Consider the following 23,351-nt stretch of genomic DNA (forward strand, 5'->3'; position numbering starts at 1 on the left):
TTTACCTCCGGAATATTTTACCCAAGAGGACGCCATCATCATTTAACCATACAGTAAAGCTGCACGCCCTTGGGAAAAGTTACAGCTGTAGTTTCCCCTTGCTTTCAGCCGTTCGCAGTACCACAACAGCAAGGCCGTTTTGGTTAATGTTACAAGGCCAGATCAGTCAATCATCCAGACTGTTGCCCCTGCAACTACTGAAAAGGCTGCTGCCCCTCTTCAGGAACCATACGTAGCAACATCACAGTAGCTAGTTTTATTTTTGTGTAGGCAATTGTAATAGCATGAAATTTGGATTGCAGAATGGTTTATTAAGGTACCCGGCGCATAAGAGAGTGAAGGTGCTGTTTGTTAATGACTACACTGAAACTGAAATTATGTAATAATTACAAGTGTAGGAAGGCTAAAGTGGGACAAAAATTTACAAACACAAAGTCTGAATGCGAAAGAAATGCATAACAAAATTATTTTAAGTTAATTAGGAAAGCACTAAAATTACTTGCAACTAATGAAACCTAATAACGATTATTTACAGCAACACATCACATGAGATGTACTAACAGATGTCACTGTAATGCTGTCTGCCATCCAGTTTTGCGAAGTAAATATCCACAACTAATAATTGTTTTGTAACAAGAGGAACTTCAGAAAAGTTTTTAATAGTTTGATTAGCAAATGACAAACACCTTTGCAATGCCAATGTTATGAAAGTCATAAACAAATGAAATAATTGCAAACACACAAAATTATTGTAAAAGTTACTTTAGTCAAAACTGAGTATTCACTTTACTTTGCCACTATTTAGAATTACTTTTACTTTACACTGGCTGCATGCAGTAGGAGCGTTACAATGTACAAAGAAATTTAACTACCTATATATCTAGTTTCACGAAGTACTTGATTCAAGTTAACTGTAAATGTAATTAATTTTCTTCCACTGAAATAACTGTATAACTTTCATTGATGATTGTCTCGGTAATAATGATGAAAAGTTAGGACTCTACTCATGGTTAATGAACTGGAATAATCAGTAGCACTCTCAATATTTATAGTTCAACTGAAAAACACTGTATGTTCAAAGTACTGGAACTACTATGCCGGCAATCTGTGTACATAACTAAAAAAGATAACTGGCTTTATCTTACAATGTGGTCAGTTGCATATGGTGTGACATAATACATTTTATAATGAGCATTATTGGCAATACGTTCTTCTATAACAACATGCAACTTTTAATCATTTTGGTCACAAACTATTCTTCTTCAATTACCAATTCTTGTTATACATTTTGTACTGTGCAAAGATATGTACTCGACTGACCATTTACAATGCATTTCCTTGCTTAAAACACCATTTTGAAAACACTCTCCATTACACATGTGAGCACCACCACTTTGTGTCCATACGTCTCCACAGAGAACTAGCGATGCACTCTATGCTACTGACTCTGCTTGCACTCATGTCCAATAACATTATAGTCAACTTTGAAAAAGATCTTTGAATTCTATATTATATGAACTTACCTGAGTTTGCCAGCATTCATACAACAAAGTTTTTACAATATTATTTTCCAATAGTTTCTCCATAATTATATTAGAGTTTTTAAGTAAAGAACATTGATGTATTTAAAACAGTACATACATACACTAGAAATTACTTTAAAGTTACAGAATTAGTTGACTGAGAAATTACGAGGCTTTGTATTAATATCTTACAGTGCAATTGGCATTTTTGTGACACATTTCTTTCTGCAACTGTTGGCTTGTACGCATTGATGGTGTGCTGAAACTGCGTAACTGCCTGTGTGTTGTAGTGTTGATTGACTCAAACTGCTGTAATCTATGATTCTGTCTATGACCTTCTCACACAAGACTTATTTTCTTGGTGAAGGCCCACTTTTTTAACCTCTCTGCACATGGACTCATCACACTACTGTTCACAACTGTTCTTCATTATTGCATTTCAAAGTTCACAGTTTTGACTCTTCTTCACCAAAACGCAATCCTTTCATGGTAAACCAACTGTAAACTCCTGCTTACCTCCTTTTACAATAACTTACAGAGACTGGACATGGCTGGAGGATGATTAACAGAAAGAATACACTTTGTTGCATAATAAATTTCAGTATGTTGCCTAACATGAAGGTGTGTCTCTTTACTTTATAAACATAATGTTCCTCAAAATTTTAGGTGGAAAAATGTTGCTTTGAAAGGATAACAGTAAAGATCATTTCACTTCATTTACTGTCTTTTAGCAAGTAACCCACTTCCTAGCAAAGCCTAGACCCTAACATGCTTCTGTTAATCATCCACTGATTTCATAGGTAATTATGCACACCTTCTACAAATAAACTGAATCATTACTCACTATCACCCCACCAATCGATATAGTACTTCCATACTCATAATTTGTCACCTCAACAAACCATTAAAATAACTTTAGTGCTACACAACTACATGCAACCTCTTCACACTAAACCCAAATGATGATTCTCCCCTCATGTTCTGGCGCCAGACTGGAAGCACTTGCACATTGCTGAATGTAACAGCAAAACAATGCCCCTCCCAAAAAGAGGTGCTGCCCACTCTGAACATTCCAAATAACCAGCAATATGTTAGGGGTATGATGTGCAACATCTTACCCCTATCGATAACAAAAGCTCTGCATTCAGGCCCAGACCGGCTATTTGGAACTGACTACCTGCTGTGTCATTATCTATCAGCGTCACCATTTGATGCAGTATGGAGGGGCCTGGGGTCAGCAAACCACTCTTCCAGCCATTGTAGACTTTCTAGACCGTGGAACTGTTATGCTCTTTCAAGTAACTCCTCAGTTAGCATCACGAGGCTGAGTACAAACCATTACAGCCCTCTCACCAAGGAAAAATTCCTACCAGCTCCAGGAATCAAACCTGGGTTTTTTTGCACAGCAGCCACACACACTGACCACTGTGCTATGAAGATGGACAGAGGTAGACATTGCTTACAGCATGTACATTTAAATACTGGACTAAAGTATATGTGACTGCATTGTTTTTGTGAGTAAAAAAGTATGAAAATAACCTCTGATAATTTTTATTCAATGATGAATAATTTTTTGAAGCAAGCAACTGCTCCTGTTATTTATTCAATTACTTGAAAAAGAGTTGTCACTCATCTTCAAACTGCCAATAGGAGCCTGCAGTCTTTAGATGAAAAATAAAACAAAATGTTGAAAATGTGTGAAAGGAGGACAAATTTATTTGTTATATTTCTGTTAGAATCTCAGTGATTTATTTTCTTTGGTTGTCACAACTTTTTGCTCTGTGTATTTTCTTTGCGGTTCAGTATCTTTTTATTGTTATTGTACGTATCCATTCTCCCCATTATGTTGTGTGTATAACTGTGCATTAAATAAATATCCAAGTTCATCACATTCGATATATTATTTGTTATCTCATAAATAAGTAGTTCCAACACAAAATAATAAAATAAAGGCAATTATGCTACTGAATGAAATAAAATTTATTTAAAATACAGCTTGTTTGGTCTGACTTTAGACACCATGGTTTTACACTGGGAATTGTAGAGTGCCAGTTGTATGTATGAATGTAATTTCAAAGTATTTTATGTAATATACAGTCATAAAAACATTTAGACAAATACACAATTTTAAAGTTGTTATGAGATAAAAATGGAGCCGATAAAAAAGTAAACAGAACTAAAACAGTCCAATTATTACTCAGTTTAAAAATTACATGCCATCTGAACAATGTAGTAAAGGTTTTAAAAACCTGGTGTACAGCAGACACAAATGACCGAAATGTGATTAAATTGTTAGTTTTTGCAAATATTTCTGCATCCAGCAGGAAAGACAATGGTATAAAATCACTATCTTTACAGTGAGTGTGAACCTTTCCACGACAAAGGAAATATCAAATATTAAATGTTAGTAATACCCAAAATCGTAAATTAAGGATAAATTTCTCTCTTATACTGGGTTACTTTTCATCCTCTTGAACAGAACTGTTCTCTCCAATTCTTTGTCAGATGAAACTTCTGTTTGTTTCACATTTTGTTCATGTTTGTGTCTGTTGCGTATCTTTAGGGAATGCTAGTATTTATGGCAGATACTTTTCTTTATCAAAACAATGTGAACAACCTTTCTAATCTAACATTCATCTACCTCAGTATCATACCAGCCAGGCATTTGGTACCTGCCTGTTAATATGATTCTCTAGTACAAGGAAAGCACTACACATTATATCTTAAAAATAATATAAAATAAAATAAATTTCCATTTGCAACAAAAATACATAGTAAGAACAACATATGATTATTATTTTTTAAATTGCAAAAATTGTCTTAATACCGAGTGTTCCTTTGGTTTTGTTGATACAGGTACAACAAGTGAGCTTTATTGTTGTTGATCAGTCTTTGGATCCAAATTCTGAAGGTGGAACTACCATCAGCTGCCAAAAAGAAACATCATATAAGTCTCTTAATTCTCTACAGAGGTGAGTGTAAACAAATTAACAAAATTATCACAAAATGGTGTTTTTGTATGGCAGACACAAAATGTTAAGACTGAATAAAGGAAATCTGGAAAAATGAACATCCCTCTTCATCCTGCTAGGCACAAGAAATACAAAAATTCAAAAGGCCAGTAATTATGAGCTAATTTTTATCTGTGAGTCTGCTGGACATCACTTCATCTTCAAGGTAAGTGGCAGTTTGTCCACTAAAATCATCATTTATTTTCTGTCTAGTTCTTCCAATTACAGTAATACACCAACAGTTATGAAAAGAAGGATGCACATGATTTTTTTGATAGATTTTATACTACATGTTCAGAACACTAAACTATACTCATGATTACAGAACTGCACACAATATCTGACAGTGACATATTAGTATAGTGAGAAGATCCTATATGCTAAACTTAGTCTCCCCACATCATGGCATTGTATTACAGATTGTCTTGGTACATTCTTCAGTAATTTCCATCAACATAGTTTGTGAATGTTTCCACAAAGCATCAGCACTAGTTGCTGGACGACAGTGGCCTAAAAAGTTGTTCCTGGCAAACTACGTCTGAGGTATGATATTCAATAGGTGACACATGAGGCAAACTAGCAGTCTAGGAAAGGCAATGGGACCATCATACTTTGAAAAATATTTATGCTTTCCTCACTACACACTGGCTGGATGTTACCCTGTTGGAATATGGCATATGAAGTTGATGAAGTAGAGGAAGTAACTTGGGCAATAAAATTACCGAAATGAGCTAACTACTCTTTAGGTTGCTCTCGATATGTAGGAACTGAGATGACATATAGTAGTCAGTGACACCCAAAATTGTCATATCTGACATGTATCACCCTACACAACAATGCAGGCCTGCAGGTTGTGGTCACCAATGTAGTATCCAATGCTTATGCAACCTTCATTGTAGGACATTATAAAGGGGGCTTATCTACAAACAGTACCTTTTTTAATTCAGTTAGGCAATGATGTTTTCCCACAGTAGTCTTCTGTACAACTGAAGCTGACAAAAGCATGCATGAGATGTTCAGCCACAAGCTCCAGCCTTGAGACAACAGTCGATAATACCATAAATCCATTGTGGACAAGATGATAAAGTCAAGATATAACAATACCAAAACACATTTTAAGGAGACTGGTCATTTTGTCTCAATCAAATCCATTCACTTGTAGAAATCATGCTTCTTACTTCAGAAAGGTATACTGGCACTTCTGCTTCACTACCTGGATTTAGTGAAACACTGATGTCTAGCCACATAAGAGAAGGATCTACATGTATAGCATATGTCTGTTGCATAATCAATTATTTCTGATATACAGTTCTATGCATTCTCCAAGTCTGGATTTATTTGGAGCACTCTTTCTGGCTGCTGTAATTTTTTTTATCCCTGGCAGTTATTATTTATCAATACTGCCCCATCTAGCACTGTTGCCAAATCTAGGAAAAATTATACGCTTAATAGTTTTGATTGGTTGGTAGCCATCATGCAAGGCAAATTTAAATACTATTAAAATTATATGTAGGTTTTTTTATAATCTAAAAAGTTAATGACATTTCCATTACAGATTATTCTTGAAGATTTAATAAACCCTCATGTTTTTCATTGATTGAAATAATTGTTTATACAGTAACTAGTTTCAAATCTCTGTATGTCAGTTACCAGTTAATGTATGGTATCCGGGAGCCATATCCCTTGAAAATTCAGCTGTACCAAAACACATTCAGCCTGTCAAGCAGTGACTCTTATCTTCTTATTATTTATGTTTTATGTTCAGTGAAATAATAAAACACATCAATAAGTGTGTTGCTCCCTTTTCAGTTGTTGACATAAAACAATGATATCGAAACATAAAACTGTAATGTGGACTTTGAGCTTACACCACACATAACGTTGTTACAGAAATATGATTTACAAAAGCTTGTGATGATGGAGCAGAGTCAAGAACCAACCAAATGTTGATTGGCTGCAGTTTCATCCAGACTTATCTTTAATGTAATCACACCTATAGTATTTAAACACATCCATAATGGTCAAGATAAACTGAATGTTCATGCAGGCTTAGACAACATATAGTGTTTTTCATTGTTTCTGTATATCTTACTGGGTTATGCATCAATCTACGCTGAATATGGGGGATAAGGAATGAAGAATTTGTTATTAATTGTTATACAGTCAGGATAGTTTTCAGCAAGCAGTGGAGTACTAGAGGATGATCAGTAGTTACAATGCAAATGGCATATTTTCTGAATATTCAATTTCATTGTGAACCATATGGTAAAATCTTCACTGTTATAGCAAAATCTGACATTGCACTACAAAAATTGCAATGGGAACTACATTAGTATGCTATATGAGAAAGAACTAGTATTTATTTAATTGGATAGATGATAAAATCTACTCACCAAGCAGCGGCAGAGTACACACATAAAAGACGGTTGTAAATGGCAAGCTTTCAGAGCCAGAAGGGTTGAAGAGGAAGGAAAAAAGGTGAAGGAAAAGAAAAGGACTGTAGACTTCTAGGAAAAGGGGTAGATTTTGTGAAAGTCATCCAGAACCATGGGTTGGGGAGACTTACCATGCAGGATGAGAAGGAAAGACAGTTTGCTGGGGGTCTGCATTGGATGAGATTTGAAAACCTGAGAGCTTAACACTAGAACGGCGGAGTTTCTGACATTCCTAAAATGGCGGAAAGGGGTCATTTTGACCCCACATAAAATATTTTCATATTTGACTTAAACAAGTACTTAATCTATCTTAATCTATATTTTATTTCTAGTAATCACAACAATTCTTTACAATTACAAATAATAATTACTAATTTATTTGAACAACAATAATCATACAAATTTATTGTTGCTACTGCTAACAAGTTTCTTAACTATAGATTTTAATTTATTAACTATTCATACAACCTTCTAGACACATTTAGTATATTCAGTTCATTTTACTCTCACACGTGTTTTACAAACAGCTCTGTGTTACTTTTCACTCAAATGATGCACTTAGCACATGTGATTTCCATTTTATCTGCACACTTTCCACACATGGCTTTGTGACACTTTACACAGTTTTTGCTGGTCTTGTTGCCTTTGCAGAGGCTGATTTGGCACTTCCTCTGCTTTTTAAGTGATTTCACTCCCATATCCTCTTCCTTTGCCTGATGTTCTTGCTCTTTCGTTCCCTTGAGTTCATTTGCCAGTTGAAGTATGAATTTCTTCCTTTCCATTTTCTTGTTTGTTACTATGTTATAGATGACCCATGCATTTATTGCCACCATGTCCAGTATGTTGTAGAAGACATGCATTGGCCATCTCCTACATGCAACCTTCGTAGTATGTTTACAGGTAATTTGATCAACCACGTCCACCCCACACTTTGTTGCACTGTAGAACGTTATGGTTTCATGTTTTTTCTTTCCTTCCTTGCTTACTGCTATTTCAGCATGCAGCATACTCAGAAGAATGATATTTTTATTCTTCTTCCCTTGCTACACAGCCAAGGTGCAGTCTGTGTTGCCACTATTGTGCGGTACTGTGGTGGAGTGGACTTCAGCATTTTGCTTCCCTACTTCATCGGGGATTTCACGGTGTTCATTGCACCAACTAATCAAGTTTTCTTTTCTTTGAGTTTTTTAGCAAGTTGATGAGATGTAAAGAAGCTGTCTATGGTCACATTTCTTCCTTGATTTACAAATGGTTCCATGAGACGCAGAATGATGTATTCTCCAAGTGGTTGTTTCTTTCTATGTGTGTCCTCTTTGCTGAGGTATGGGAAAGCATTACATACATAATTCATCGTTACATCAACAGTCAACCAGAATTTGAGATCATATTTGTCTGGTTTGCTGGACATGAATTGAGTAAACCTGCATCTTGCATTGCTTGGTAACAGTTGCTCATCAATGGTTATATTTTCTCCAAGGTGGTAAGTGCAAATACTGTTTTCAATGAACTTTCCCCAAATTTCTGATACAAGAGCAAATTTTTTGGCTGCCAGGTGTTCAGCATGGTTTGATTTTTCATCAGAATGAAGAAATCTGAGAAGCTCCTGAAATCTGTCCTTGATGAAAGCAGGCCCCCAAGAGTGTGACCAGAGATCATCCACAGACATACCTTTAGTGCACAATACACCCCAAACATAAATTATGGCTATCAGCTTCTCCAGTTCCTCAAGTGACACAGTCCAGTTGTTGTTTTTTCATACTTTTTGAGTATTTGTTTCTATGCATTTCTTCACGAGACGTAGCACTGCTTCATCATAAATAAGACGGAAGGCACTGATGACAGAGCTGTCTACTCGTTGGCAAGCATAAGCCATGGGACCTCCTCTCTCCTTCAGAAAATTCACAGCTGATTGCCTTACAGAAGATGAATAATTTCCAATCTCCCACATGGTTTCATCCCTTGCAATCATCATTGTAAACACTTCCAATTGTACCTGCTGTGGTGAAAGAGGTGATGATTTGACAAATATCAGCAACGGAATCCTCTTCCACTAACCGTCCCTCATTCACAGTGTCTTCATCTGAACTTGTGTCAGGTACATAATCATCATCTTCATCAGTGACATCAATTTCCAATGCAACTTTGGTATTCTCTAAGAGATGTAACACTTCTTCATCAGAAAGTCCATGCTAGCAACATGTGTTCGAAAATGTGTTTCACAGACAGAAACTGCCCAAGTGACACAACATAAGCTGTGGTGGACTAGAATGTGCACGAGCCAACTTGCAACAATGAGGAGCAACTGCTCTGCATTATTTCTCACTGTTGCGATTGTATCGTTGGATAATTTACTTATATTCAGAAGAAAAATTACAGTGGGGTCAAATTGACACCTTCCGCCATTGCAGGTATACTGAATAAAATGGCGATGAAAATTAAAATATATTGTAAATACTAAAATATCTTCAGAAAGAGGAGAAAAAATTAGAAAAAGTCATATAATTTCATTAAAGAAGTAAATAAACTGGATAGGACAATGAACAAAAAATGTATGACAGGGGTCATTTTTACTCCTTCCCCTGTTCTAGTGTTAAAGGTGGAAGACAGGGTAATATGCAGACAGAGATTACGGTTTAAACATCATGAATAAGTTAATAAGAGTGAAAAGTGCATTGTATGCAACAGAGATGGGAAGGGGATGGTGAAAAATAGACAGGAAAGACAATGAAAGATGTAGAAAACTAAAACGGAGTGAAGCAAAGAGTAGTTACGGTGAGGAAATGCTGAGACAGAAGAAATCAACCTAAATTTAGATCAGGGGGGTTGCGAGAACCTAGGACTTGTTGTGAGGTAAGTTCCCACCTGTGGAGTTTTGAGAAACTCATGTCTGGGGGAAAAATCCAGATGGCGCTTGTGGTGAAATAAGTGCTGAGGTCACAAATGTCATGTTGTAGAGCGTGCTCTGCAACAGGATATCACGAGCTGCCAGTATACACCCCCTGCCTATGCCCATTCATCCTAATTGATAATTTGGTGGTAGTCATGCCGATGTAGAATGCCAGACAGTGTCTCCATAATAGCTAATATATGACACGTGTTGTTTCACATGTGTTGTTAAGCTACTAGCACTGCTATCTATGCAGGATACCGATGAAGCAGTTACCCTTGTCAGTTCTACAAAATTTAGAATAAAACCATGTGTGGACATGAGCTCCTTCATCTTACAGGCAAATTTGTCATTTTTTCTCACATATATATTAAAATCAGATCAAACAACTTTTTTTTTTACATACCTTTTCAGTTTTGGGTAGGTGGAGTAAATTTTCAAGTTTGACCAGAAAATTGCAGGAGATTGAGTAACAGGGGTATGATATATGCTGAATATAAGCATGTTATAGTCCTTAAGTTCTATGCAGCAACTCTCAAATGTGCATTCTTCAATTAAATTATTGAAATTTTGCTTAATTTGGTATTTTACTGATGAATGAACCAGAATACATGAACCACCATACCCACTGTCTCTACAGAAGCTAGCTGCTACTTCATAATCTGGAAGTTTGTTCAATAAATTTATATTTTCATCTCTAAGTCAATGTTCACTTAAGCAAATAACCTTTACAGATCATTTTCAGGACAGCATCCCTACAGTAACAGTGTAACAAATTCCTCCAGTAGCAACAATTTGTTTGATCAAAAAACATTACTTATATATGAAAACCAGCACTTGCAGACATATATGAACTCCTACTGCCATGGATTATTGATTCATTAATGAAATAAACATAACCCTTAGCAAAAATGTGCAGCTTTAGAGGAAAAAGTCTCTGAAGTAATTCCACAATCACATGATCAGGACAGCAAAACCTCTTTTGAAATGAGACCCACTAATGCAATAAACTGTAAAAAAAATAGACTTGGGTTTCTGATTTATGGTACATATTACTTTCTAGAGCCAATGTAAGATACAGTGAAGTATACGTTGTGTGTGGCACTGAACACAGTGAATGGACAAGAATAATACAGGTTACAGAACAGGCTAAGCACTCATTTATAATTGCTTAAATAATGCTGTTTCTTTGGTAGGGCACCAGGGGGCCAACCCAGGTGGCCTTTATAAGCATCCCTGTGGAATGTATGGATGACCGATCTCTGCCTGAATTTGAATGCTTCATGAGTGACATCACTCCTCCCTTCTAGGGATGGGAGAACCTCATACATATATACAGACATAAAACACTAGGCATGGAAAAACACATGGCAAATAAAAATTGAAGGGTACAGAAAAAATTCAGCACAAAAAAAAAAAAAAATGCAGGGTACCGAAAAAATGATGGGTACGAAAAAAAGCACTGGTACCAAATTAAAAAGAGCTGGTACTGTGAAAAAAAAAAGCACTGATCTCACAAGGCACAGAGATTACTAGTCACAGAAAACACCAATGATGGCACTGACGCCCATTTCATCGCTCCACGATGGCGGCTGCTGCAGCATGCAGTGGGCAGGCATGGTCGTGTAGGGGTAGAAGTGATGAGGAGGCAGTGTGGCATGCTGTCCCCCCTCTTTTGAGACATTGCGGTTATGTAAACACTGTTTGGCCATCAACATCGGCATGCCTACTGCCAAATTATCAATTAGGATGAATGGGCATAGGCAGAGGGTGTTTACTGGCAACTCACAATATCCTGTTGCAGAGGATGCTGAACAACATGACATTCGTGTCCTCGGCACCTGTTTTACCACATGCGCCATCTGGATTCTTCCCCCAGATACTAGTTTTGAGAAACTCCGTAGTTGGGAACTAGCCCTACAACAAGTCCTTGGTTCTTGCCACCCACCTGGCCTTAATTTACATTAATTTCTTCCGTCTCAGCAGTTCTTCACTGTAACTAATCTTTACTTCACTACATTTTAGTTTTCTGCATCTTTCATTGTCTTTCCTGTCTATTTTTCACCACCCCTTCCCACCTCTGTTACATACAATGCACTTAGCTTTTCACTCTTTTTAACTCATTCATGATGTTTAAGCAGTAATCTCTGTCTGCATATTACCCTGTCTTTCACCTTCAAGCTCTCAGGTTTTCACATCTCTTCTGATCCAGTGCCCAACAATCAATCTTTCCTTCTTATGGTATAGTAAGTCTCCCCTGACCCATGGTTCTGGCTAACTGTCCTGAAATCTATCCTTTTTCCTAGACCTCTACAGTCCTTTTCCTTCACCCTTCTTCCTTCCCCTTCAACCCTTCTGCCTGAAGAAGGAGCCACTGGCTCCGAAAGCTTGCCAATTACAACCAGCTTTTATGTGTGTACTCTGCCGCCACTTGGTCAGTGGATTTTTTTTATCTACCCAATTAAATAATTTTGTCAATAATTGTTTTTGTCATTTAGAACTAGTATTTAAGCATACAAGACTAACGCTGCTTACCATCATACTATTTACAGGTGCGGAACGAGTATATACTTGTTTTGGGACTACAGGATATATACACCATTTTATTACGAATCAAGTCAGAGTACTGAAACTGAAACAAACTGTTATATAAGGTCAGTACTCCATAAACCCCAAAACCATAATGGCAGACCACACAGGAAAATGACTCCAAGTCAATGGGAAAAAGTGTTCAAAGTACCGAAATGTATCCAAATTAGCAGCAAGGATACTGTGAAGTTCACACAAATCCTCTACAAAAGGATAACAACACACACATATATGCATTCAGCAGAAACAAAAGAAATGATGTCCCAGACACACAATGCAGTCCAACACTTCCAGCAACAGACAGTAGCAGCAGTAGGTACAAAGATTAAATGTGTCTCAGGGTACAGCAGTAGTCAGTGACAGAGCAACAACAGTATTAAAAAAACAGTACCTGCTTGTACGTAATAACAACAAGAAGTTGTTTTGGGTACAAACTGCAATTTACAGTGAATATACGATCACTGAAACTGGAATAGCCCATGAAAGTAATAAGGATTTGCAGCAAAAAGAGGATATGGGTACTAATTTTAAGAATGTAGCATAAGATTACATTCTCACTAGATACTTCCTTTTCAGAACCACAAATAATACAGTACTAATCACATATAAAATATAATAATATTACTTACTGTAAACATGATAAAGAACATTTCAAATCCAGCAGATATCAGCTATTAATGCTAAATGATCAGATGGAAAAACTACACTTGGTATTGCTTCATGTTCCTTGACTTCTTCTTCATGAGGTAAAGGCACAATCTACAAACAAAGAGGACTACATAACACATTCTGTATTCAGCTCTGATGAAACTAGCTGTACATGTAAGACTGGTTTAAAATAAAACATAATGACTTTTGTAAGGGAAAATACATGAACAGTGAAGGGTAGGATCAGTCTGATAAGCAAGGCCAGCTAAAAAAGAAGAAAAAATTGTAATATTTTATACAACATTTGTAATTTATACTTTTAATTTAATACAATTTAAAAAATAGCATTTAAGAGAAAACAGCAACAAAATGAGAGAGAATACATATGAATGATATCATAATATGCAACATTTTGTAAAGAAACAATATGGTCAAAACCAAAACTCTTGATCAACTGTGCCAAAAAAAGGGTTACAAGAATTTGGAACTCATGGTTTGATGACAAAAGAATAAAGCCAACTTTCTAATTAAATTGCCTGCTTTTGCTGAAGAAGGCCCAGAGGACCATCAACCTCCAGAAAGCCAACCAAAGGTCATAACATTGGTATAAGAGATGAAATTCTTGATAAAACTGAGCAAAATTCCTTGAAATGGAGACAGGATATATGAAAATGTCAAGAAGTTTAAGTACCTTTTTGGGGAACATTAAAAGAAATGGATTATAATAAGCTGCTCTTGGAGAATGAATCTCAAGATGAAATCAAACAATGAAAAGTCCAGGATGGAATAACAACAATATGGAAAGGATAGATTGTTACTCACCACATAGGGGGAGGTACTGAGTTGCAGACAGGCACAATGCAAAAGAATCCTAGAAATATTTTGGCTTCTTGACAAAGTCCTTCTTCAGAAGTACAAAATTCTTACACTTTCACACGAGAATAACTCACACACATGTCCTTTTGAAGAAGGGCTTCGTCCTAAAATGTTTATAATAAATAAATCACTCTGCCTGTTTGTGATTCAGCGCCTCTTCTGTGTGGTGAGTAGCAGTCTATCCTTTCTACATTGTTAAATATTATGTAAAGGATAGACTGCTGCTCACCATATAGTGGAGATGTTGAGTCACACAAAAAAGAGACGTTAAACAAGTAAGCTTTTCGGCAAAAAGCCTTCTCCTGAAAAAGGCAGAATACACACACACAAACGCGCGCGCGCGCGCGCACACACACACACACACACACACACACACACACACACACACACACATATGACCACTACCTCTGACTGTCATGGCCAGACTGTGAGCAACTGCACATGATGGGAAAAGCAATCTGGGTGGTGGGGATAAGGAGGAGGCTAGGGCAGTGAGGGGGAGTAATAGCAGGAAAGAGTACAGTACTGTTTGTGGTTGCATACTGCAGGGATGAGGTAGGTTAGGGCCAGGAGGGTTACAAGAACATAGGATATATCGCAGGGAGGGTTCCCACCTTTGCAATTCAGAAAATCTGGTATTGTCAAGAAGAAACCAGATGGCACAGGCTGTGAAGCAGTCACCAAAATGAAGAATGTTGTGTTGGGCAGTGTGCTCAGCAACTGGGCAGTCCTGCTGCTTCATGGTCTTAGATGTCTGGGACAGGTCTTGCATATTACAGGGATATAAGCCATGAGGCGAGGGGTTAGGAGTAGGCGTTGGGCAGGATTGGACGAGGAAATTGTGTAGGTTCAGTGGGCAGTCGAATACCACTGTGGGAGGGGTGGGAAAGATAGAGGACAGGACATTCCTATTTCAGGGCACGATGAGAGGTAGTCAGAAACCTAGCAGGGAATGTGATTCAGTTGCTCCGATACTGGGTCATGAGGGAAATGTTCCTCTGTGGCTGGACAGCTAACTTTGGGAAGTTGTGTGTCACTGGAGAGATAAGGTATGGGAGATCTGTTCCTGTATAAGGTTGGGAGGGTAATTATGGTTTGGAAGGCCTCAGTGAGACCCTTGGTTATTTTTAGAGGGACTGCTTGTAACTACAAATGCAATGGCCATGGGTGGCTAGGTTGTACGGAATGGATTTCTTGGTATGTAATAGGTGGCTGCTGTTGAAGTTGGGGTATTGCTGGTGGTTCTTAAAAATGAAAAATATATGTATATATACAGGGATTGACAAAAAAAATCCACAGTAAGAAGCACATGATCTGGAATGCTCAAATAAGACACTGCAACACTAGGGTCAAAACAAGAGTGCTGCTTCTATGTCCGTGAATGCCTTTTCATGAACTGTTGTTTGAAAATACTACACCTAGAGGAAAATAACTGTAAGGAAAATCATTGCAAGTGCAGTCAGTAATGAAGATAGATGAAAACTTTGAAAAAGATAAGTCTTGAAGAATGTGAAGAGAATTTTGCTGGAGTTCATGGGGACAAAGAGGCAGATATTTCTCCACCACCAACACAGAATGAACAAAAAACCAGTTATTCAACTTCTTTCAAAAAAGAATGAGATGACTAAAGATTAAAGAAGGTCTAGAAAGATCAAGAAAAATCTACCAACCCTGACTCCCAAATGTTACAAAGATGTTCATTTAGGAACTGAAAACAAAATTTAGAAGGATTTCAAGCTAAATAATGTAATAAGCTGGGACACAAGAATAAAGGAAGCAGGCCAACAAACTCATAAAGGAGTACTGGAGACAGAGAAATCTCCAGTAAATGTAGTTTCAACAATGGTCCAAACAGTGAGAGAAAAATAAATTTGTGGGAAAGTTGGTGTTCTCATAAAATTAAGACTAAAAGAAACATGTAAGAAAATTTTTTATTTAAGCTACCTGACTCATTCACACACTATGTTCCATAAATCTCAACATGAGGAAGAAGGTTACAAAGAAAAGACAGGTCACCTAGATTCCAGGATGAGAGGGACCTGGGGAAGGAACTATTAATTCTTAAAGCTTGGATTATGTCTCTAGATAGGATTGTGTCTGTACTTTTGTGTGTGTCAACTGGCAGAACTAGCATTTTTCCTGAATGTAGGTACTGATCAGAGATTATGTTCTATAATTGTAAAATATAGACACTGGAGTAATGAAATTCACATGTCAGGTTCCAAATATTCTGATAAATTATGGAAGGAGCAGCTAATGAGGAACTCATTTTCTTTTTGAATATCTGGGGATTCTCAAATTTCTGCCTGAAGTCTGCTGGTAACCTGTTAAAGCTTTTGGCATTATAATAGAAAATTCCATTTTCACCTCTAGATGGGAATGCATTGCCTCTATGGAAACTATTTTTACTTCTAGTGTTTGGATTGTGAACTGCATTATTAATCCTAAATTCACTCATATTATTAATCTCAAACACTATATGGGAGTGTAGATACTGGCATGTATGTGTAATAATCTTTAGATCTCTGAAGATACTTCAGCAAGGTGTTCTGTCATCAATTTTTACTTTTTTGTCGTTTCCTGTATTGCCCCAGATTATTGCAAAATCATGAGTGAAAGTACACAAAATGTGCTAGCAATCCCATCTGCAGATTGAAACAATGAGAGAGATTTCTAAGTCCAAATCAGGCAGAACCAAACTTTTGCTTAAATTACCCACATGCTAATGTCATCTCTGTTTGTTATTGTGGTAAACCAGCAGTTACCACACCCTTTCGCCATGCACCAGACTGCAGATCTGTATGCTGTGCCAGGTGCCTGAGAAACTCAGCACACTGCGTAAGTTATTTATATGCTGAACTAAGGCTCAGTAGCTGCAAATGTGGGGACCAACACCAGGGGCTCCACCATCAGCCTCCACTGCATCTACAATACCAGCTACAACTACCTATATGTAGGACAATGTTAGCCTCACAGGATCAGTCCAAGCCATGCTGTTAACTGTTAGCTATGTGCAGCTTTCGAGATCTGGACACTTTGTCATGCTACAGACTTTGTATTACCTCCGTGTGTAGTTCCATGTTACTGTACATTGTGCCATTGTGTGTGGTACTCAGTAAACCAATTCAAAATCCAATGTTCATTTGTGTTTTGTGCCACAATAGTTATCAATCTGAATGTCTAAGAACTTCACATGTTTAGTCTCATCCAGTATGTGCCTACTGATCTCTACTTATAATACCTAAAAGTAATTCTCTTGTGCGATTACATTGTAAGTGTCTTTGTAAGATTAAGGGTTAAGTTGTTGACCATAAGCCAGTTGTAAGCCCATTCTAGTATTCTCCTTCCTGTGTCTGGTAGAGATGTGTTAGGCCGTCTATCAGTATATTATTACCAGTAAACATCACAGATTTTGAAGAATCCTCCAATGTCCCAGGTGAATCATTTATGAAAGCCAAGAACAGGAGCAGGCCAAGGACTGAACATTATGGAATACCATATTTGTTTTCCCAGATCAAATTTGCTACATAATTTTTAAAGATATGACTCCATCCAAGCAAGGGGAATGCCCTTAACAGCATACCATTTGAGTTCCCTAACATAAGTTTATGATCTACACAATCAAAGGCTTTAGAGAGATAGCACAGTAATTTTTTTGTTTAGTTTTACCAGAACCGAGTTCACAAAATCCTATATTACTTTCTTATTACAGGATGCTTTATGGAAGACATATGGAGCTGCTGTTTAAATATTATTAATGGAAAGATATTTCAATATTCTGTTGTAAGCTAACTTCCCCCCAACCCCCATCCCCTCATTTTTTTAAAAAAAAAAAAAAAAAAAAAAAAAAAAGGGGGGGGGGGAGCAGATGGGTTTATAATTAGAGATTTCTTGCTTGTCTCCATTTGCATAAATGGGCATTACTTTTGCATGCATCTGTATTTCATGAAACTGATTACAACTAGGTATCTCAATGGAAGCACTATTAACTCGGCACAAGAATGTAGTACTTTGGTGAAAATGTTATCACAGCCAAAGGAGTTACTGCTTTTCAGTGACATAATGAATTTTGTGATCTCTCTAATGCATGATTTGGCAAAAATTACATTTGGTGACGGAATAGAAAATTAATTCCTTCTTCTGGAATGATCTAACAAAAATTACTTTATGAGTTTTACTGTACAATTATAATTAAAGTCATGAGAACAACAAGATATTTGCACTTAAAAATTTTGCAACTAGATAGAAGTTAGGAACATAGCAGAAGAGGCAGAAAAGGTTAGGACTCTCTTAATAACTTCTTTCGGATGGCAAAATATAATTTATGTTCAGAAAGCTCCAAAATACACAACCTGTAAGTTCTAAGGATACTACTAAACCACCACTTCACTGTCAGCATTCTCAGAAATTTTTGAGGTTATATATACAAGATGTATGAGTAAAGTAATGAGAACGATTTTTTGTCTACCAGAGTCTTTATTTTTTTCAAACAACAACACAGTCTCCTTCATAACAGTTCCCTTCAGCAACTATACACCAGCAGAGTCATTGTTCCCAGTCACTGTAGAAGCATTGAATGGCTTCAACTTGTAGGGCCTTTTAACATGTCAGTCACATTCTTTTGAATGTTCTCCAGAGTGCCAAAATGATGTCCTTTTAAGACATTTTTCAATTTCAAGAAAAGAAAAAAGTCACAAGGACTTCTATCAAGTGAATAGGGGGGCTGCAGAACAACAGGAATGCCTTTTGAGATCAAAAATTCCATGAGGGAAGTGCCTGTGTGACATTGGACGTTATCACAATGCTGCATACACTTGTCTGCAAAGTCCGGCCTCACTCGATTCACTCTTTTTCCTGAGCCTTTCAAGGACATCTTTGTAAAACACTTTGGTGACATTTTGTCCTGGAAGAACAAATTCTTTATTTAGCAAGCACATGTTTGATGTTTTCATTGGTTTTTGAAGTTGAAGGTCTCTCAGAGCGAGGTTCATCTTCAACGTGTTTTTGGCCTTCCAAAAATGATTTGTGCCAGTGACAAACTTATGCTCTTGATAAGAAATGTTCCTCAAAGGTCTGTTTCAACTTTTCAAAGATATGTTCATGGATTCCCCAAGCTTAACATTAAACTTGATGGCACCATATTACTGGAAGTTCTGTTGTTCCATTTCCCTAGTGCATAACAAAAAACATAACTTCAACTTCACTAATGGTGCTCTCAAAAGTCACCTGATAGCTGAACATCTGGAGGAGATGAACATATGGGTCTACATAAGTAGAACAACACAGTGTTGCCAGATTGCTTGCAGTGTTCTCAGTCTCATTACTTTTCTCACACATCTTGTTGGAGAGTATATACACATGTAGCATTGCATACAATATTAATAGTTTTCTATTATGACATATTTAGCAAAGGTTGAATCTGTATTTTGTAGTCTCCAGCTTTTCTCATATTCAAACAATGTAACTGCAACAGTTCTGCAGGACAGATATATACAATTTACCATCGAATTTACAGATGATCCTGTACATGCCATTATGTGACAAAGATTTGAATGTATCTTTACAGCTGAATAATATCCTAGTTAAGTTATTGCTACTCTAAAATGCAAGTGACAGTTTAGAGTAGAAAAAAACTGTTTTATTTATTTATTTATTTTTTTTAAATTATTAACAGAGTAGCGTTCTTTTTTACTACTGACTGATTCTTGCTGATCAGCATATAGAAAGGGTACAATTCTAAATAGCGTACATTTCGTGTTGCTTTATTCTCTCTCTTTGTTTCATGTTACTTGACGAAAATCAGTTGCCATCTAACAATGGTCTAAGAAGCCAAAATTTTCATTATGTTCTGTAAGGTAACCAGAGAAGATTCAATAAATGTAACCAGATAACAGTGGACAAAAGGAGCGAAGTGTAAGTAATGTTTTGGCACCTTTGGATGCTGAAAGAACTGGATTTGACTGGGGGAGCCTGTTTATCACTGGGAATGTGATACAGAACATAAAAACTGAACATTGCTCTGGCTATGTAGGCACATGAGATGTATCAGTTTTTTGCTATAATTATTCACAAGTGCACAAACCAAATACTATGCACTATTTGAGCACTGAGCTAATGGTAGACTCATCTTTACATGCAATAATCATTAGGAGGGACAGATTTGGGTCAATTTACTTTATACTCCATTTGAGTAACAATGACAATTATGTACACAGGGGGCAACCAAACCACAATCTTTTGGCCAAAATTTAGCCTTTTTATGATAATGAAGAACACGAGCAGTTTTTCTTCTGATGAGAATGTGACATCTGATGAAAGTTTGTGTTCTTTTAGGGGAGAATTTGATTTAGAGTATATATCAAGAACAAGCCAAACAGGTATGGTAAAAAGTTTTTCATTCTTAGTGATTCTGCAATAGGCAATGTTTTGAACTGTGAACTAGTACAGGGGGAAAAAGGCTGACAATCCAGAAGTCATTCATTTGTGCAATATTTATCTACATAAGGGTCATACCCCCCCATGAACCATGGACCTTGCCGTTGGTGGGGAGGCTTGCGTGCCTCAGCGATACAGATGGCCGTACCGTAGGTGCAACCACAATGGAGGGGTATCTGTTGAGAGGCCTGACAAACACGTGGTTCCTGAAGAGGGGCAGCAGCCTTTTCAGTAGTTGCAGGGGCAACAGTCTGGATGATTGACTGATCTGGCCTTGTAACATTAACCAAAACGGCCTTGCTGTGCTGGTACTGCGAACGGCTGAAAGCAAGGGGAAACTACAACCGTAATTTTACCCAAGGACATGCAGCTTTACTGTATGATTAAATGATGATGGCGTCCTCTTGGGTAAAATATTCCGGAGGTAAAATAGTCCCCCATTCGGATCTCCGGGCGGGGACTACTCAAGAGGACGTCGTTATCAGGAGGAAGAAAATTGATATTCTACGGATCGGAGCGTTGAATGTCAGATCCCTTAATCATGCAGGTAGGTTAGAAAATTTAAACAGGGAAATGGATAAGTTAAAGTTAGATATAGTGGGAGTGAAGTTCGGTGGCAGGAGGAACAAGACTTTTGGTCAGGTGATCACAGGGTTATAAATACAAAATCAAATAAGGGTAATGCAGGAGTAGGTTTAATAATGAATAAAAAAAATAGGAGTGCGGGTTAGCTACTACAAACAGCATAGTGAACACATTATTGTGGCCAAGATAGACACAAAGCCCATGCCTACTACAGTAGTACAAGTTTATATGCCAACTAGGTCTGCAGATGATGAAGAAATTGATGAAATGTATGACAAAATAAAAGAAATTATTCAGGTAGTGAAGGGAGACGAAAATTTAATAGTCATGGGTGACTGGAATTCGACAGTAGGAAAAGGGAGAGAAGGAAACATAGTAGGTGAATATGGATTGGGGGGAAGAAATGAAAGAGGAAGCCGCCTTGTAGAATTTTGCACAGAGCATAACTTAATCATAGCTAACACTTGGTTCAAGAATCATGAAAGAAGGTTGTATACCTGGAAGAATCCTGGAGATACTAAAAGGTATCAGATAGATTACATAATGGTAAGACAGAGATTTAGGAACCAGGTTTTAAATTGTAAGACATTTCCAGGGGCAGATGTGGATTCTGACCACAATCTATTGGTTATGAACTGCAGATTGAAACTGAAGAAACTGCAAAAAGGCGGGAATTTAAGGAGATGGGACTTGGATAAACTGAAAGAACCAGAGGTTGTAGAGAGTTTCAGGGAGAGCATAAGGGAACAATTGACAGGAATGGGGGAAAGAAATACAGTAGAAGAAGAATGGGTAGCTTTGAGGGATGAAGTAGTGAAGGCAGCAGAGGATCAAGTAGGTAAAAAGACGAGGGCTAATAGAAATCCTTGGGCAACAGAAGAAATATTGAATTTAATTGATGAAAGGAGAAAATATAAAAATGCAGTAAATGAAGCAGGCAAAAAGGAATACAAACGTCTCAAAAATGAGATTGACAGGAAGTGCAAAATGGCTAAGCAGGGATGGCTAGAGTACAAATGTAAGGATGTAGAGGCTTGTCTCACTAGGGGTACGATAGATACTGCCTACAGGAAAATTAAAGAGACCTTTGGAGAGAAGAGAACCACTTGTATGAATATCAAGAGCTCAGATGGCAACCCAGTTCTAAACAAAGAAAGGAAGGCAGAAAGGTGGAAGGAGTATATAGAGGGTTTATACAAGGGCGATGTACTTGAGGACAATATTACGGAAATGGAAGAGGATGTAGATGAAGATGAAATGGGAGATAAGATACTGCGTGAAGAGTTTGACAGATCACTGAAAGACCTGAGTCGAAACAAGGCCCCGGGAGTAGACAACATTCCATTAGAACTACTGATGACCTTGGGAGAGCCAGTCATGACAAAACTCTACCATCTGGTGAGCAAGATCTATGAGACAGGCGAAATACCCACAGACTTCAAGAAGAATATAATAATTCCAATCCCAAAAAAAGCAGGTGTTGACAGATGTGAAAATTACAGAACTATCAGTTTAATAAGTCACAGCTGCAAAATACTAACGCGAATTCTTTACAGACAAATGGAAAAACTGGTAGAAGCGGACCTCGGGGAGGATCAGTTTGGATTCCGTAGAAATGTTGGAACACGTGAGGCAATACTAACCTTACGACTTATCTTAGAAGAAAGATTAAGAAAAGGCAAACCTATGTTTCTAGCTTTTGTAGACTTAGAGAAAGCTTTTGACAACGTTAACTGGAATACTCTCTTTCAAATTCTGAAGGTGGCAGGGATAAAATACAGGGAGCAAAAGGCTATTTACAATTTGTACAGAAACCAGATGGCAGTTATAAGAGTCGAGGGGCATGAAAGGGAAGCAGTGGTTGGGAAAGGAGTGAGACAGGGTTGTAGCCTCTCCCCGATGATATTCAATCTGTATATTGAGCAAGCAGTAAAGGAAACAAAAGAAAAATTCGGAGTAGGTATTAAAATTCATGGAGAAGAAGTGAAACTTTGAGGTTTGCCAATGACATTGTAATTCTGTCAGAGACAGCAAAGGACTTGGAAGAGAAGTTGAATGGAATGGACAGTGTCTTGAAAGGAGGATATAAGATGAACATCAACAAAAGCAAAACGAGGATAATGGAATGTAGTCAAATTAAATTGGGTGATGCTAAGGGGATTAGATTAGGAAATGAGACACTTAAAGTAGTAAAGGAGTTTTGCTATTTAGGGAGTAAAATAACTGATGATGGTCGAAGTAGAGAGGATATAAAATGTAGACTGGCAATGGCAAGGAAATCGTTTCTGAAGAAGAGAAATTTGTTAACATCGAGTATAGATTTAAGAATCAGGAAGTCGTTTCTGAAAGTATTCGTATGGAG

The 23,351-nt window shown here is 37.3% G+C and overlaps 1 protein-coding gene across 6 annotated transcripts in view; it reads right to left on the bottom strand.

Moving 5' to 3' along the window:
• Nucleotides 1–3,485: 3,485 nt before the first annotated feature.
• Nucleotides 3,486–23,351, bottom strand: part of LOC124615394 (2',5'-phosphodiesterase 12-like) — a 166,221-nt gene continuing 146,355 nt past the window's right edge. For 5 of the 6 annotated variants that reach the window (XR_006979786.1, XM_047143224.1, XM_047143223.1 and 2 more), the window contains 2 exons: nt 13,075–13,204; nt 3,486–4,450 (listed from right to left, as the gene is read on the bottom strand). Coding sequence is in view for 4 of the 6 variants with exons in the window: in XM_047143224.1 (XP_046999180.1) it covers nt 13,097–13,204 (108 nt within the window). In the remaining 2 variants the exon portion in view is untranslated. Of the gene's footprint in view, nt 4,451–13,074; nt 13,221–23,351 lie in introns of all 6 variants that reach the window. The other variant, XR_006979785.1, reaches the window with a different exon arrangement.

Source organism: Schistocerca americana, chromosome 5 (assembly GCF_021461395.2).
Source record: "Schistocerca americana isolate TAMUIC-IGC-003095 chromosome 5, iqSchAmer2.1, whole genome shotgun sequence".
In the NCBI taxonomy this organism is placed as follows: Eukaryota; Metazoa; Arthropoda; class Insecta; order Orthoptera; family Acrididae; genus Schistocerca; species Schistocerca americana.